Raw genomic sequence first — 18,557 nt, 5'->3', positions numbered from 1 at the left:
CATTTGCGTCATATTTCAGATTCCACACATAAGTGTTGTCATATAATATTTGTCTTTCTTTTTGACTTACTTCATCTAGTATGATGATAATCTCGTCACATCCCTCTTGCTGCAAATGGCATTAGCAAATGATCTGATTTGCTTCACCTTTTTGTCTCTTGAGGCTCTTAACTGCCTACCCATGATTGCTGGTGAGTGAAGGACTATAGTACGAATGGCAAAATGAGAATCAGATGTTAGATTGTCATGTCCCCTCTTTGTGTCTCTCTTCCACACCTTTCTGTATTCCTGTCCTAGAGTAATGAGTAACCTCACCAGAAGCAGCAGAAAAAACAAGTGATAAAAACCATTTGCGTGACAAGGGACTTGCTTGTCACGGTGGGAACACCAGTTTGGAAAACGGTCCACAGTGGCAGCATCTCTACATTTCATGCCTGATTTATAGACAAACTTGCTCATATTTAATCAAACTTTATTTCTAAACATGATGTCAATAATTTTATCATTTGCAAATATTTCTTTAATAGAATACAATTCTTGCTCAAATAAAATGATTTCACGGCAAACTGAAGCCAGAGTGTGTGTGTTTGTGTGTGTGTGTGTGTGTGTGTTCGGTTGTGTCCAACTCTTTGCGACCTCATGGACTGCAGCCCGCCAGGCTCCTATGTCCATGGAATTTTCCAGGCAAGAACACTGGAGTCGGTTGCCATTTCCTACTCCAGGGGATCTTCCTGACCCAGGGATCATCTTTTGCATCTTTTGCATCTCCTGCATTGGCAGGCAGATTCTTTACCACTGTGCCACCTGGGAAGCCCAACTGAAGCCAGAAAGGGTCAATAGCCAAGCTTTTTCTTACTTGCCAAGCTGACCATGAACATAGTCAGGCAGAGCAGCTGCTACTGAAACATTTCAGTGTAACTCCATAGCTCATCACGTGATCTGACTCAACCCTCAGAACATTTAATTTCAGAAGCACTAAATCCGACCCTTTATTCCTTGATCCATTTGTCCTATGTCAGTAATTGACATCCAATATATATGTAATCAAATGCACAAGTAAGTGTATTCTCTAGTATATGCTAAGTGTAAGTGATCTACAAGAGCTAAAGCCTCATTATCACATCATGACTTGTAAAAACATCAGGCTTTGTGATGGTATTTAGCGTTTAAGGTCATTAAATCTTAGATGTCAAATCCACTTTTAAAAAACGGTTGTGCAACCCCTGGGCACATTCACTGCCCAAGAACGGAAAAGAAATATTGGTATTTCGTTTCAGTATAATGATTTCCAAAGAACCCTGAGTGGTATTAATTTCCTATATATTTAAAAATGAAACCACACTACTAGATTTTCCTAATAAGGTTTCCAAGAGATGTTACTTACAAGAGTGCTCTTCTGAGCTTCTGCCAACTTTGTAGCAATGAAGTATTGAATTGGCGCGAGGAGCACAATGACAGCAGCCCCAACCAAAGCGCTGGACCCAAGCAAGTTGTAGAGCAGGATCACTCCCATGATGATCTAGAGGAAAACACAAGCAAGGGGTGAAAGAACAGGCATGTGGGGACCACTGCACAAAAGGAAATATTGTTTAGTGAAATTGTAGTATTTCTTAATTATTAAGTTTAAAAATTTGAGCACGCTCTGGGAGACAGTGAAGGACAGGGGAGCCTGGCGTGCAGCCGTCCATGGGGTCACAGAGAGTTGGACACGACTTAGCAACTGAACAACCATTAAGTTTATTTGGAAGTCAACTCAGCTGTGACAGTAGGATTTCACGATGATTTATCTGCGGAAGGCTAAGGAGTAGGAATTTATTTTTAGCAACATGATGTGTACAATTGGTGTCGAACCAATTTACTACATGAAATTGCAGAGGGGCCCCAAGACGCTTTTGACCAGAAACAGTCACCAAACTTTTAAAAGGACACAAACTTTTTCTGGAAAATGTTGTCATCCACCATAAATCAGCATTCCATATTTTCTTGGAATTACGTTAGCTTTTCAAATGAAAAAGCGAACAAATTTAAAAACTGATAATTTCTTATTATTTCCTCAGCAAATGAGAATCTTACTCATATTGACCTACCTGAACAGGCATGGCCCATAGATTGGGACAGAGGAACAAGAACCACATGAGCTGATTGGTTTCAATGGCGACCAAGTTATTGATCTGACCCAGGGTCATCTCACCCATGGATAAATTAGATGTAGAAAGCCGAAGGATTTTATTATATATCATGGCCTGCAAAAAAGGGAAAAAAACATACTTGAAGCTCAAATTTTAAAAATCAACACTATGCTTATTTATTTGCATTGAAAAAACTAAGATTTTTAAATTTCCTGGAAAAAAGGAGAAAACCCTATAATGCCATCCTAAGTCAGCTATTATTTTTATTTCAGCATTGTTACTTTTAGTCCTCAACTAAATACAAACTTATTTTTCCTGATGATATAATCTCAGCATATATTCAAATTTAAACATAATCTCTGGAACAAACAGTAACAGAAGTAAATAAATGCAAGATTTCAAAATATGTTAATATATTATTAGAAGCATTTTTAATTCAGTGGGCTTATTAATCAACTCTATGTTTTTTTTACTAAGTAGATCCTGAAAGTATTGATGTCATAATATCAAACTGAAAATGGAAGGAGAAAAACAAAACTGAATTCTCAACTATTCCTATCACTGAATGGTTTGTGGTCAGGATCCTTCAGAGCTTGTACGTACCAGCAAGGCTCCACGCAGGTTAATGCCAGTCTCAATGGTCACATAGTAGGAAGCCTGCAAAAATGTCCTTTGCAGAATAAGAGCCAAGAACAGAAGAACTGCTAGAACATAAGCATTTTCAAGAAATTCCTTTGATGAGAGAGTTTCTGAAGCCTTATCCCAAAATGAAAAAAAAAAAGATATAAATTAAAACTATTCATATAAAAAAAAAACTATTCATATACCAGTATATAGTTTGCATTTATCAAATAATGCATGGTTGCTTAATATAAAAATTCAATGTCTTTATAATACAGCAGTAGAATGAGTCAGAGTAAGACGATTTGGCTTTTCCTCATAATGTCAACAGATACAAACACAAACCAGTTGAACATAAAAAATTTCAAATTGATCATTAAGATTGTTGGAAATGCCTGATTGTAGGAAAAAAGGTAAATTTAAATTTTTTTAAGTTAATACATTTTCTACAAAGATATAGTCTACCTTGGTTAACTGGAAAACATTAGTAGTAAACCAAGACAAAGTTAAGTTTAGATTCTTTGTAATTTAGAAGTAGAACCTACAACGACAGCAAGACCAATGGGACAAATATACAATTTCCATAGCCTTATTAATTTAAAATAATAATGTCTACACAGTTGACTTTTTCTGATCTTCATCTTAATTCATATGATGAAAACATAAATTATAAATGGTAAAAAACATAAATTGGTTATTTTGCCCAAAAGACAATTTCAGTGACAAAGCATAACTTTAAAAACTATTTCAGTCAGATTATAACTGAAGTCATCGCAAGAATATACAAATTGATAGCTTTTTGTTTGTAACAGTAGCATATGGTCACTTATTTGTTAGAAATGAGGGAAAAGTAACACTCAGATAAACACAACATGTCAATTGAGCCACTTTTTTTTTTATGGTTTTGATCAGTTAAATTCTAAATATTTCTGGTCCCTTCCTCGTATCCAGGGGATACACACAAATGTGTAAATTTTCTTCTTTCTCAGAAAAATACATGGTTAATACACCTAAGTACAAGGGATGATTGGATACTATGTGGAATTTCAATATCTGTGTATAATCAGGCTAGCAAGGATAAAACATCACAAACATGTATTCAATGGTAAAATAGCTGGTTTACATTAGTAACAACTGAGCACTAATATATGCAAAGAACTGGGTTTTGAGGGCAAAAATGGGAGCTTCATAGTCATTCTGTTTAGAGAGCTCACAACCTAGAAAGATAAGCATATCCATAGATAACATGCTTCATTATAAATAGCATGTATGGCAAGTGCCAATGTGAAGCGAACAATGTGTTAGGAGGTGACCAAAGAGAATCAAATTCCACCAACAAGGACAATCAGAAAAAGCTTCAATGAGAAGGCAGCATTTACTGAAGGCTTTAGAATACAACTCCAAAAGGTAAAAAAAGAGGACTGGAAATCAGATTGAGACAATAGAAAAGGAAAACTGATTCATCTGGACTAGAGTTTCTACACATGAAACTAGGGAAATCAATTCTTATTTTAGGAGGAAATTGGGAAGCTCATGGTGCAGACTTTCTTAAGAACAGAAAATATAAGGTTGTAAATTTATAACAGCAAATATTTTACACTATATAGTCCCCAATAGTAACATAATGTCTAATAAAAATATAATGTGACTTGACCTGATCATTATGAAGCAAGGTGGCTTTAACTATATAGGAAACCAAATCAAATCACATTGCCCACATCACTGGCCATTGAAAGTGAAGTCGCTCAGTCGTGTCCGACTCTTTGTGACCCCATGGACTGTAGCCTACCAGGCTCCTCTGTCCATGGGCTTTTCCAGGCAAGGGTACTGGAGTGGGGTGCTATTTCCTTCTCCAGGGCATCTTCCTAACCCAGGGATCGAACCCAGGTCTCCCACATTGCAGACAGACTCTACCATCTGAGCCATCAGGGGAAAAAAAGTGACTCAGCCACCCCCAAGGACTCATGCATGAAAATTCTTTACAGGATTGCTAAAAAGATCTAATAAAATAACCAATGTTAAATTTCTGAGCATCATTTGCAGAACACAATAAATGCTATTAAATGTTTATAGCCTCTGAATCTGAGAAATAATTTTGTTGGCCAAATCCATTCAATGAATACACAGACTAGTGTTTTTCTCTACAAGGAAAATTAGTTTTCATTCTTTTAAAAAGCATACAATTCTCTGTTAATAAGATTATTTGCACTGCTCATAAAACCGCATTTTAAAAAAGTAACAATTAAAAGAAATTTGCCAATAATATATTTCCATTCAAAGGTACCACTAACTTACTCCTGTTGGGTTATTTGTTTCATTCTGGGTTTCATTTACACGCTGAACTATTCCAGAAATACAGAGAGGTCCGGCAAAACCCAGTAAGTCAGCAAGATAACGAAATGTGCTACTAAGTAGAATTGGCCGCCCGAAAGCTCTGTACATTGCCAGCCATATAGATGGAGTCCGATTTGGGTCATCTGCCACTTTTTTCTGAAATGAAATAAAAAAAATTTGATGAACCAAAATAAAATGATAGAGTGGCAATTAATCTTAGCCACTATGGAAATCTCTTCTAGTATTTATGATATTTTAAAAGATAAAAATAAATGTTACTGAGTCACTTTCAATATACTACATATAGTTTGGTATTCCTGCATTCTTGCAACCAATAGACAATTAATTTTTAATATATTTCCATTTATTATATATTTCCATTTATTTAGCTAGTTATTTTAATTTTGAACACATTCCAAAACTTTATATGTATGTGATATATATATTTAGTTCTAAGTTATCACAGAGCACCAGACTGAACTCCCTGGGTTATACAGCAACTTCCCACTAGCTTTCTATTTCCCACATGGTAATGTATATATTTTAATGTTACTTTCTCAATTCATCCCACCTTCTCCTTTCTCCACTCTGTCCACAAATCCATTCTGTATGTCTGCATCTCTATTCTTGCTCTTGCAAACAGGTTCATCACCATTTTTCTAGATTCCATATATATGCATTATTGAATTCATTTTAATGAAAGAAAGAGAATGAAGAGTAACTAGGCAAATTTTTCAAACATTTTGTATTATTTTTAGTTGTCAAAGGATGACTCCAAATTTCCAAAGTCCAAATTAAGCTTAATTCCCTTTGATTTAGAAAATGAATATATCAGTAGTGAATATTACCAAATGACGCTGTATGGAAAATCAGATCAGATCAGATCAGTCGCTCAGTCATGTCCGACTCTTTGCGACCCCATGAATCTCAGCACGCCAGGCCTCCCTGTCCATCACCAACTCCCAGAGTTCACCCAGACTCACGTCCATCGAGTCAGAGATGCCATCCAGCCATCTCATCCTCTGTCGTCCCCTTCTCCTCCTGCCCCCAATCCCTCCCAGCATCACAGTCTTTTCCAATGAGTCAACTCTTTGCATGAGGTGGCCAAAGTACTGGAGTTTCAGCTTTAGCATCAGTCCTTCCAAAGAAATCCCAGGGCTGATCTCCTTCAGAATGGACTGGTTGGATCTTGCAGTCCAAGGGACTCTCAAGAGCCTTCTCCAACACCACAGTTCAAAAGCATCAATTCTTCGGCGCTCAGCCTTCTTCACAGTCCAAATCTCACATCCATACATGACCACAGGAAAAACCATAGCCTTGAGTAGACGGACCTTTGTCGGCAAAGTAACGTCTCTGCTTTTGAATATGCTATCTAGGTTGGTCATAACTTTCCTTCCAAGGAGTAAGCGTCTTTTAATTTCATGGCTGCAGTCACCATCTGCAGTGATTTTGGAGCCCCAAAAAATAAAGTCTGATACTGTTTCCCCATCTATTTTCCATGAAGTGATGGGACCGGATGCCATGATCTTCATTTTCTGAATGTTGAGCTTTAAGCCAACTTTTTCACTCTCCTCTTTCACTTTCATCAAGAGGCTTTTTAGTTCCTCTTCACGTTCTGCCATAAGGGTGGTGTCATCTGCATATCTGAGGTTATTGATATTTCTCCAGGAAATCTTGATTCAGCTTGTGTTTCTTCCAGTCCAGCATTTCTCATGATGTACTCTGCATATAAGTTAAATAAACAGGGTGACAATATACAGCCTTGACGTACTCCTTTTCCTATTTGGAACCAGTCTGTTGTTCCATGTCCAGTTCTAACTGTTGCTTCCTGACCTGCGTACGAATTTCTCAAGAGGCAGATCAGGTGTTCTGGTATTCCCATCTCTTTCAGAATTTTCCACAGTTTATTGTGATCCACACAGTCAACGGCTTTGGCATAGTCAATAAAGCAGAAATAGATGCTTTTCTGGAACTCTCTTGCTTTTTCCATGATCCATCGGATGCTGGCAATTTGATCTCTGGTTCCTCTGCCTTTTCTAAAACCAGCTTGAACATCAGGAAGTTCACGGTTCACATATTGCTGAAGCCTGGCTTGGAGAATTTTGAGCATTACTTTACTAGTGTGTGAGATGAGTGCAATTGTGCAGTAGTTTGAGCATTCTTTGGCATTGCCTTTCTTTGGGATTGGAATGAAAACTGACCTTTTCCAGTCCTGTGGCCACAGCTGAGTTTTCCAAATTTGCTGGCATATTGAGTGCAGCACTTTCACAGCATCATCTTTCAGCATTTGGAATAGCTCAACTGGAATTCCATCACCTCCATTAGCTTTGTTCGTGTGATGCTTTCTAAGGCCCACTTGACTTCACATTCCAGGATGTCTGGCTCTAGGTGAGTGATCACACCATTGTGATTATCTGGCTCATGAAGGTCTTTTTTGTACAGTTCTTCTGTGTATTTTTGCCATCTCTTCTTAATATCTTCTGCTTCTGTTAGGTCCATACCATTTCTGTCCTTTATCAAGCCCATCTTTGCATGAAGTGTTCCTTTGGTATCTCTGATTTTCTTAAAGAGACCTCTAGTCCTTTCCATTCTGTTGTTTTCCTCTATTTCTTTGCACTGATCGCTGAAGAAGGCTTTCTTATCTCTTCTTGTTATTCTTTGGAACTCTGCATTCAGATGTTTATATCTTTCCTTTTCTCCTTTGCTTTTCGCTTCTCTTCTTTTCACAGCTATTTGTAAGGCCTCCCCAAACAGCCATTTTGCTTTTTTGCATTTCTTTTCCATGGGGATGGTCTCTATCCCTGTCTCCTGTACAATGTCAGGAACCTCATTCCATAGTTCATCAGGCACTCTATCTATCAGATTTAGGCCTTTAAATCTATTTCTCATTTCCACTGTATAATCAATTATAAGGGATTTGATTTAGGTCATGCCTGAATGGTCTAGTGGTTTTCCCTACTTTCTTCAATTTAAGTCTGAATTTGGTAATAAGGAGTTCAGGGTCTGAGCCACAGTCAGCTCCTGGTCTTGTTTTTGCTGACTGTATAGAGCTTCTCCATCTTTGGCTGCAAAAAATGTAATCAATCTGATTTCGGTGTTGACCATCTGGTGATGTCCATGTATAGAGTCTTCTCTTGTGTTGTTGGAAGAGGGTGTTTCTTATGACCAGTGCATTTTCTTGGCAAAACTCTATTAGTCTTTGCCCTGCTTCATTCCATAGTGAAATACAAAGTACAGGTTATTGACAGTCTAGTTAAGATTTCTAAAGTTTAGTTAAGATCTAAGATATTAGGTCACAAGAGATTAACTTATCACATTACTACAAGCTAAACAAAAGATATCATCCTGAGATAGGAAACAATGTGCCTCTGGGCCAGACACCTGGTGTTTGTCAAGTGGAGTAAAACTGAGCTTTTGTTCTCACCCAGAAGCTCCAAAGACAAAGCTAGTGGCAAAAGCTGAGCTCTGCTAAAGCAAAGAGATAAAGTACCCGCTCTTGAGGTCAAGGAAGACTTCCCTGTTTGCACGTGTGCAGGAAGGCTTCTTGGGGGTTGAAAAGGGAGGGGAACCCACCCCATAAGTGTGGACATGCACCCATAGGCCTCTGCGGTGGGATCCACCTTAGAGAAAAGGTGCTCACACATCTTGGGGAGGGTCCATGGACCAGTCAGGGGTGAAGAAAGAAACAATAATTGGCCAAAGGTAAACAAAGTCCCAGAGAGACTGTTTTATAAGTGATTTACATCACCTCTGTACTGAGCTCCTCCTCACTCAGGATGCTCCAGCTCCTCTCCAGGTGTGTCTCTTTGCCTAGCATCTGACATATTGCCCTCCTCACTAGAGAGGATGCCCATACCCTTTTTCTCTGTGTGTGTATCTCTGCCCTGGTTCTGAGTTTGATAAACAAACTGTTTTCCTGTATGCTTTCCCACACATTGTGCTATGTCTCTAATAATAAACTTTGTACCTGTTATTACAGTTTTTCTCTCCTTGAAACATTCTTGCTTTCAAATAGGGGCAAAAGCCAGGGCCACTATGCTTCTGTCTCTAGCTTCTGGTGGTCTAGTGGCTAGGACTCTTGGTTTTCATCCAGGTTACCCGAGTTTAATTACCAGGAAGGGAACCCCACCCTTCAGGACCGCTCACATCTCTTCAGGCTCTCCCTCTGAGATCAATCCTAGCTTCAAACTGCTTCTTCTCCAGGTATTTCCTGTCTCCATTAAATGGGGTCAATACTTTTTAAAGTTACGTTAGACTTGTGCCTCCTAGTTATTACTTAAAGAGATGCAAAATGAAGAATGGTATATCTACTTATGCCAACTCATGGCTTCACACTTCTATAATCATTTGTTGAAAAGATTTCAAGACCCGAACAATCACAATTATGACTTGGCAAAGAAGCTAACTCAATGCAGTAGAGTTCAATTATGTTTCATATTCAACTCCTTGTGAGATGAGTAATTCGATTATATTTTAAAGCTTACTGATATTTAAGCAAATCTGTTATAAAGAGCATTCAGAAAACTAAAGCTATGCTTAGACTATATTATTAATCTTTATTTAGAAGTTGTTAAAAAACAATGCAATACTTTTCCCAGAGGTGAAATCAGAGTGATGACTCAGGTTCATCTGTAATAACCATTTCCTGGATTATTAATTTCATAACACACATTTTTGACACAAAACAGAGGTCATTTTCATCATTTACCATAAATGCTTTGTTGATCTAGATTTAGAACAGCCAAAAACTCTTTGACTGATCCACCATACAGTATTTCCTTCCAATGTTGGTATAAATATTCATATTTTAGTTACAATAATATTTGTAGGTGACAGCAATATAAAATAGATCTACCATTGTGAATAGCACACAAGACTACTCAGAATTATAAAAAGACAAACTGAAAATATCCATAGTCTCATATTTAAATCTTTAAAGGCAGTTATAAATATCCACAGAAAATACCAGAAGAAATCAATTTTGCCAGACATATAGAGTGATACATGGAATAGGCAGATGATGCCCCTTTATTTAATTTAGTTCCCCAATTTTGAAATGCAGAGTTCAAATTTTAATTAATAATTAATTTAAGGATTTTTGTTTCTCAAAAGTTATTCATGGATATGACCTATTTTCCCTTTAAATAATAAAATTATTAAGATACTTGAAACAAACAATGAAAAATCTGTGGATTATTAATATTATATGGTGACAAGGATTTGACATACATGACTATTGATTTTAATTCTTACTTTCCATTAGGTGCCAGAGAAAAGATAGCACTCTCTTTCCCTCTTCATGTAGTGACTGGGCAACTAACATAACATATTTCATTGGCTTTTCCAGTATATTTCCAGCAGCCCAGTTAACATGACTCAAAACTACTGGGAAAGACAGATGGAGAAAATGTGCTCTCCCTAAATATTTTTTACTATTATTTAAGAGAATCCACCGGCAATGCAAGAGAGGGCTTTGATTCTTGGGTTGGGAAGATCCCCTGGAGAAAAGAAACGGCAACCCACTCCAGTATTCTCTGCCTGGGAAATCCCATGGAGAGGGGAGCCTGGCAGGCTATAGCCCATGGGATCACAAAGAGTCAGACATGACTGAGCAGTTAAACAACAAAAGCTTAACATTATTTAAGCTTAGTGCCCTTGTATTAAGAGATCCATTCTTTACAATCATGGACATGAAAAATGGTTACCTTTTGTTCTTCATATGCATCTTTCAAACAAACATAGTTTGTTACTGCTCTCATTGCTATTGGTAATTTTCCAATTGCCTTCAGATCAATAGGCTTTTTATGAGCAGATATGATGAGCGTGTTCATCCACCAGTAGGTTGCTTTTGACAATAAATTCACGAACGGTTGGAGAAACCTCACACCCAGATCCTGGAGGTCTTCAGGGGGCTTTACTTTCTGCGGATTCACGAAGAATACATATCTCTGTGATAAGAAAAATTCCAGAGTAACAATTAACCTGATTCTTTTCCCACACAAATTTTTAACCTTTTTTACATTTTCATTTAATGAAACTAATCTTTACATTTTCATACTTCTTTCCATCCTTTTCTGAAATATTCTTCTGTGAAAAAAAATCCCTTTTATTGTGACTAGATTCTAGTTAAATTCCAGAATTTCATATTTAATTACACTTAGATGAATGTTAAAAAATCAACTATTTCTTTAAAAGAGTTATCACTAAAAGTCAGTCTTTCATGATATCCTTTCCTGATATTTCATGATATTTAGTCATCTAAATGAAGATTTTTACACTGTGCAGATTGCTTAAATATTTAATGTTTTATCAACAGCATTGTTGAGTCATTCTCTATTAATTTGTGGTCTGGCTGATGTTTGCTGTTTCCACTATCCATGGCAACATGTATCTTGCTATTCATAGCAAATTCAGAGTGCTCTGACAGAAAATGAACATTGAAAAACAGGTCACTGGTATGTCACACAATGTAACAGGTAGTGTTATGTGGCTGGAAGTACAACAGATTTGTAATCACAGAAGGGTATGAGATTTGATCATGTTACTTTGTTTATAAAGCTAGAGTTCTGTCTACAGAAGTTTCTTCATCAATGAAGTGAAGAAAGTGGATTAAGTTATCTTCTTATCAGCTTGACATTTCTGAGAATACACTAGTTTGATTGAGCCAGGTTTGCTTTGGACCAATTACAAGTGGTAGAATTTCCTGATGAAAACAGTTTAATCTATAATATGGACTAAGCATAATTGTTTGGCACATCCTAGGCACTCAATCAATATTTGCAAGTGAATCAATAGATTCCAGGGTTATATTGAGATTTCTGGAAAATTAATGGTCTGAACTTAGTAATTGCTCAACTTTATATTTGTACACATAAACGATATATCATTGTATAGGCTCTTGAATACTAATGATGCCAAGCTGGCCATGATCTCTAATATTTGCTTCTGAACTCCAGTAACTAAACAAAAATTATTAGATACCCACTCTGACCCGAATGACATTGATCTCCACAGCCATCAAGAGTCCATTCAAAATGACCATTATGCCTGTGATGCAGAAACGCAGGTCTGATATTCCCCAACCAGACTGCCAATATTTGACCAGCTTTATGGTTTTTGTGATAAAGGCCATTACCCAATACAGGAATAAGGCTGGAAAATTAAACAGAAAAAGAAAAGATACAACCCGTTACTGCTATTTTTAAAGATTTTACTGAAATCTCAATATAAATACAATACTTTTTAATAACAAAGACAATTTAAGATATTCTATTTTCAGATAATTTTGTTTGAATTAATCCAGATATAAACAAAGGCTGCAATCCCAACAGATGTGATATCTTCATCGTTGCCAAACCTTATTAGCTAGAAGGAAGTCACAGGTCCACTCACACTCAAGGAGAGAGGATTATATAGTATGAACACCAGGCAGAGATAATGGAAGGGGTATTTTCACACTGAGATGTCTAGACATCTCCAAACATTTGGAAACTAAACAATACATTTCTAAGTAACCATATGTTAAAAAAGAAATTACTGGGGAAGTTAGAAAACATTTTAACTAAATTATAATGAAAATACTGCAGATTAAAAATTTAGGAATTGTAACTTAAACAATACTGAGATGAAAATTTATGGCTTTAGATATTTATTTTAGGAAAAATAAAAGATCCAAAATCAAAGACCTAAAGTTTCCACCTTAAAAAGGTAGGGAAAGAACAAGGAACAAAATGAAAAAATGAGAGATAATAGTAAAAAATAGCAATAAAACAGAAAAAGAATAATTGAGAAAATAAACCAATAAGGTTGACTTTTTTAAAAGGTCAAGAAAATTGATAAGTCCCCAGCTAGACTGATCAAGAAAACAACACAAATGACCAATATTAAGAATAAAGGAAAAGTTATCCCTGTATCTCCTATGTACTTAAAATGGATGATCAGGGAGTATCTTGAACAACTTTATGACAATAAATCAAAAAGAATTTAGATGAAACAGAAATTTTCTCAAAAACTGTAATTATCAAAACTGACATAAACAGAAACAGATACTCTGAAGAGTCTATTATAAAGAAATAAATTTATAGTTTAAAATCCCCTCCTTAGTTAAAACTCCAGGCCCAGATAACTTCACTGATGAATTTTACTGGATTTTTAAGAATTAAAATTAATCTCACACAATGCCCTTCATTAAACAGAAATAGCGAGTATTTTCCAATTCATTTATGTATCCCAACATATAAAAACCTGGCAAAACTATTTTGAGAAAAACAAAACAAAACCCAACCAATATCCCTCATGATCGATGTAAAAACCCTAACATATAAACTCTAGCAACATGTAGCGTGGGTAACAAACCATGACCATGTGTGGCTTAGCCCAGTATGCATGGTTACTCAACCATTTGAAAAATCAATCAGTGGACATCAGCAGAAGCACCTTAACAGCAATATAACAGTTACAACTGATGCAGAAAAAAAGTCTGTCAGTAAAATACGAGCTACTCACGATTTTTAAAAAAAGAAACCTCTGAGAAAGCAAAGCTTTGCATAGCAGCAAACTTACGCACTTGATAAAGTCTTATATAAAAAGTCTATATCAATTCTGTAATTAAGTACAAAAGATTACTTTTCCTCTAAAATCAGGAGCTAGATAAGGATTTCCTCTCACCACATTTATCCTGCATTTTACTAGAGATTCTCCCTAGTGCAATACAGCAAGAAAAATAAAAAAGAAAGCATAAAGTTTGAAAAGAAACAAATATAACTGCCTCTGTTTTCAGACGGCATGTTTGTTTATATAGAAAATCCCAAAAAACTTACAGAGAAATAAGTTAAAGTAATTTTAATTATTTTTTAATTGAATTTCCAAGGTAGCAAGATGCAAAGTCAATATACAAACCCAACTGCATTTACACAATGGCAGAGCAATTGGAAAATAAAATTTTTAATACAACAAAAAACCTAGTAATAATTCTTAGCAAGACATAAAAGACCTTTACATTAAAATTTAAAAAATATTGCTATAAGAAATGAAAGATCTATAAAAGTAGATAATAAACTGCAAGACTCAACATTTTTAAGATGTCATTTCGTCCCTCAAATTGTTCTGTTCATTCAGTGCAATCCCTATCAAAACCCCACCAGGAATTTTTTTTTTTTCAGTAGAAACTGATAACCTGATTCTAACCTGCACATGGTAATGAAAAAGAATTAAACTATCCAAAGTAGTCTTGGGAGAAAAACAAAGAAAACAAGCTATATAGTCATAATACATGACTTCAAGACCTCCAAAGTTACAGTAATCAAGACAGAATAGTGATGACATAAAAGTCCATGAATGGATTAAAGGAATGGAACATATAAAGGCAAGAAATAGATTATATTTAAACAGGCACTTGCTTTAATCTTTTAGAAAGCTCCCAAAGCAATCCAATGAGAAATGGAAAGTCTAGTGTGCAAATGGTGCTCAAACACATAGATGTACATTTGGAAAAAAAGTAACGTGACACCTTATATACCATCCACACAAATAACTTCAAATGGGTCACGGTCCTAAAAATAAAAACTGAAACTATAAAGAGTCTTAAAAAAAAACAAGAATATACGTGGGAAGTATATTTTGAGGGAAGGCAAAGATTTCTTAAGAGACAGAGCAGTAATTTTACATGAAAAGATGATAAATTATACCACATTAAAATTAAAATCTTCTGCTCATCAAAAGACCCTATTAAGTAAATGAGCTTGCAAGCCACAGACTGGGAGGGAAATATTCTTAAAACATGTGTCTAATGACATACTAGTGTCTAGTATATACAAAATACTGCTACAACTCCATAATCAAAGTGCAATGCCATAAAAAGTGGCAGGAGATATGAACAGGCACTTCACAAAGATAACAAATGGCCAATAAACTCATCAAAACTGCTCAAGATCATTAGTCAGCAGGGAAATGCAGATTAAAACCACAATGTGTTATCCGTAAACACCAGCATGGCTAAATTAGAAAATCAAGATCTTCAAATGGATGTGAAACCACTGGAATTCCCATATGCTGTTAGTGTGTGTAAAATAAACCACTGAGAAACGATCTAGTAGTTTCTCACAAATATAAACATTCATGTCCTTACCCTTTGACCCGGCAATTCCACTCCTAGGTATTTACCCAAGAGAAATAAAACATAATTCACACACAAACACAAACAAAAAAACCCCTTGCACATGAATGTTTATAGCAGTTTGTTTTTTTTTTCATGATAGTCAAAATCTGGAGACAGTCCAGGAGACTATTAACAAGAGAATGGAAAAACTGTAGTATATTTATGGAATATTTGTGGTATATAACAGAATATAATCCAAAAATCACAAGAACAAAATACAACTGAAACTGTTATGGATGAGCCTCCAAAAATTCTGCTGAGAGAAAGCAGTCTTAGAAGAGTTTACATTGCATGATTCAATCTACGTGAAGTTCTGCAACAGGCAAATCTAATCTACAGTGAGAAAAAAATCAGATTAGATGTTCCGACATAGAGATGAAAAAAGGACTGATTAGTAAGGAGCACAAGAAAATTTTCAAGGATGATGGCAACACTTTAGATCATTACAGAGTTATACAGGTGTGTGCATTTAGTAGATTAAGATTTCTGTACTTTGGTATGTAAATTTTATCTCACAAAAAGAACTGCAAATATTTAACTTTAGCTAATAATGTGCATGCTGAAATAATCAGGAAGTGATGAATATCAATTCCTGCAACATACTTTAAAATGCATCAAAAAATTGGGATGAATTGACAGATGAATAGAGGAAAGCAGATACTTGATAAAATAAATAGAAGAAAATAATAGAAGAATTTAGGTGGTAGGAAAATGAGTATTCATATAATTCTTTCAATTTTCTATATGTTTGGTAATGTTTATAATGTAATGTTGGGACAAAATTACTAGTTATGTGTTCTAAAAATGTGTGACTCTTCTAGATCCAAATATTCCTCCCTCATGCGAAGAGTTGACTCATTGGAAAAGACTCTGATGCTGGGAGGGATTGGGGGCAGGAGGAGAAGGGGACAACAGAGGATGAGATAGATGGCTGGATGGCATCACCAACTTAATGGACATGAGTTTGAGTGAACTCCGGGAGTTGGTGATGGACAGGGAGGCCTGGCGTGCTGTGATTCATGGGGTCGCAAAGAGTCGGACACGACTGAGCGACTGAACTGAACCAAAAGTAAGGAAAAAGTTAGATAAGCTTTTAATTCTATAAGTCCTTTCAGAAATATGATCAGTTTGTGCCCTCTGGCTTATATCTACATAAAAATTTAGAGCAGGATTCTGACTGCATTTCTCTTAAAATATTATTAAAATGCATATCTCCTTTCTAATCACATCTTATAACTCTTATATCCTCATCAGGTTTTCAGAAACATTCTCTAGAGTATCGAATTCTCAATGCCACATTTATTTTTGCTGTTGCCTTTCTGGTCTAATTAAAATAAATAAATTTAATTAAAAAAAAAAGATTTCTCTGATAATGTTTGCCTACCATGTTGAACCAAACAGCTTTCTATTAAGATAATTAGGATTTGGACAAGCCTTTTAAAGTAATATTTAATTCTGACAACTTGTCTTTGTTTGATTACCTTTACCAAATCATATAACGTGATGCAACACAGAATTAAATAAACAGCACTTATCACTTATTCACTTCAAATTTTGATGCCTGCTGGATATGCAAATAAAATAGTATTTGCATGGTTTAATTATTGCTTTTCCTAATTGTAGTAGTCGATGTCATTTTCATCAAATAGCAATCAAACCAAATCCATAAACCTTAGAAAACAAAACATTCACACAAACACATACGATCTTGCCTATTTAGAGGACACAGAGGCCCCTGCAGCCCATGCATAATCTATGTTCTGTAATCTTCATCTCAGCTTTCTGTATGAAAGTGTCCATTAAGGAATGCAAGGATGGATCAGAGTATTATATTTATAACTATTTGGGATGAGTTCAATCATTTCAGCATAAAGCAGAATATAAAATTGGGAAAACTTTAGACAGTCTCTGATTTCCACAGGACAAGAAGGCAAGAGAGGCTTAGAAAAAATAATGCTAAACAGGATGCGAGGTGAGGGGCTGTGCTCTGGGGCAGCTGTTGCTCAGACAGTATTGTTGTTAGCATACAATGGAGCACACTCTGCTGCAAAGAGCCTTCCTGTGCCCCTATATCTGTCTCGACAGAAATCCCAAGAAGAGTGTGACATGCCCACAGTATCCAGGTCTTTGGAAATGCCTCAAGACTCCCAAGCCAGAGTCAGAAATACACAGAAATAGCTCAGGTGACTTGCTCATTAGATGTCCTGAGGGGATGGAGTTTTCACAGCCTAGAGCAATAAACAACTGACTTCATCTCCACATTGAATGGGAGACTAACAAGAATAAATTATTATGGTTTTCCCATGCCTTCCAGTCCAACCAGTGCTGAGAGAATTTATTCTGAGGAAAAAGAAAACCAAATAGTTCTTTGGGAAAAAATAACAACAGCACTTGATCATACTCACCTAAAAGTAACTTAGGAAAATTTGATGTTTCAATATTATGATAATATACTATGGATGTGGTGGTAGCAACAAATCCCATCACCGCAGGCATGAAGAGGTGGAGATGCCTCGACTCCCGCCGTCTACAGAGAGTGGTACAGTGTCAGTGTCTACAGCTGAAGGTTCCAGACAGTTTCTCATTGCTGCTTCCAGTTTTTTCATTAAAATGCTCCCTTACCAATATTTAAAATGCAGAATGAGGTATTTTATATACAGAATGCTAAAAGAACAAATAAGGGAGACTACGTTGAGTGCTCAATCACTAAGTCGTGTCTAACTCTTTGTGGCCCCATGGACTGTAGCCCGCCAGGCTCCTCTGTCCGTGGGATTTCCCAAGCAAAAATACTGGAATGGTTTGCCATTTCCTTCTCCAAGGGATCTACCTGACTTAGGGATCGAACCCATGCCTCCTGCATTGGAAGGCAGATTTTTTTACCAATGAGCCACCAGCGAAGCCCAAGGAAATATAATTCTGCTGAAAGGGTTTATCCTAACATGGAGGGTTGGATAAATACAGCTAAACAAAACATTACAATGCTTACAACAAAAGCAAATAGATAACTATTCCTATCTTGAAGGGCAGAACTGCTGAAATAATTTAACCTAAAGCGAGTAAAAACAATAAACTGCATATGAACTCTACTGTATGTGAAAGAACATTTATTCTTGTGATAGTTTTCCCAAACGTTATGGTCTTCAATGGGTTTCCCTTGTGGCTCAGCTGGTAAAGAATCCTCTTGCAATGTGGGAGACCTGGGTTCAATCCCTGGGTTGGGAAGATCCCCTGGAGAAGGTAAAGGCTACCCACTCCAATATTCTGGCCTAGAGAATTCTAAGGGCTGTATTAGTCTATGGGGTCGCAAAGAGTCGAAC

General features: G+C 36.3%; 1 protein-coding gene across 6 annotated transcripts in view; it reads right to left on the bottom strand.

The window, feature by feature from the left end:
- The window catches only part of ABCC9 (ATP binding cassette subfamily C member 9), a 156,665-nt gene that overhangs the window by 125,426 nt on the left and 12,682 nt on the right, over nt 1-18,557 (bottom strand). For 5 of the 6 annotated variants that reach the window (XM_061417661.1, XM_061417664.1, XM_061417660.1 and 2 more), the window contains exons 5-11: nt 17,646-17,767; nt 12,070-12,236; nt 10,790-11,032; nt 5,046-5,240; nt 2,733-2,885; nt 2,088-2,243; nt 1,385-1,519 (exon numbers count right to left, since the gene is read on the bottom strand). In XM_061417661.1, coding sequence (XP_061273645.1) covers nt 1,385-1,519; nt 2,088-2,243; nt 2,733-2,885; nt 5,046-5,240; nt 10,790-11,032; nt 12,070-12,236; nt 17,646-17,767 — 1,171 coding nt within the window. The remainder of the gene's footprint in view (nt 1-1,384; nt 1,520-2,087; nt 2,244-2,732; nt 2,886-5,045; nt 5,241-10,789; nt 11,033-12,069; nt 12,237-17,645; nt 17,768-18,557) is intronic. The other variant, XM_061417665.1, reaches the window with a different exon arrangement.

This window comes from Bos javanicus, chromosome 5 (genome assembly GCF_032452875.1).
Source record: "Bos javanicus breed banteng chromosome 5, ARS-OSU_banteng_1.0, whole genome shotgun sequence".
Taxonomy (NCBI): domain Eukaryota; kingdom Metazoa; phylum Chordata; class Mammalia; order Artiodactyla; family Bovidae; genus Bos; species Bos javanicus.
This window is presented reverse-complemented; position numbering and strand designations above follow the sequence as displayed.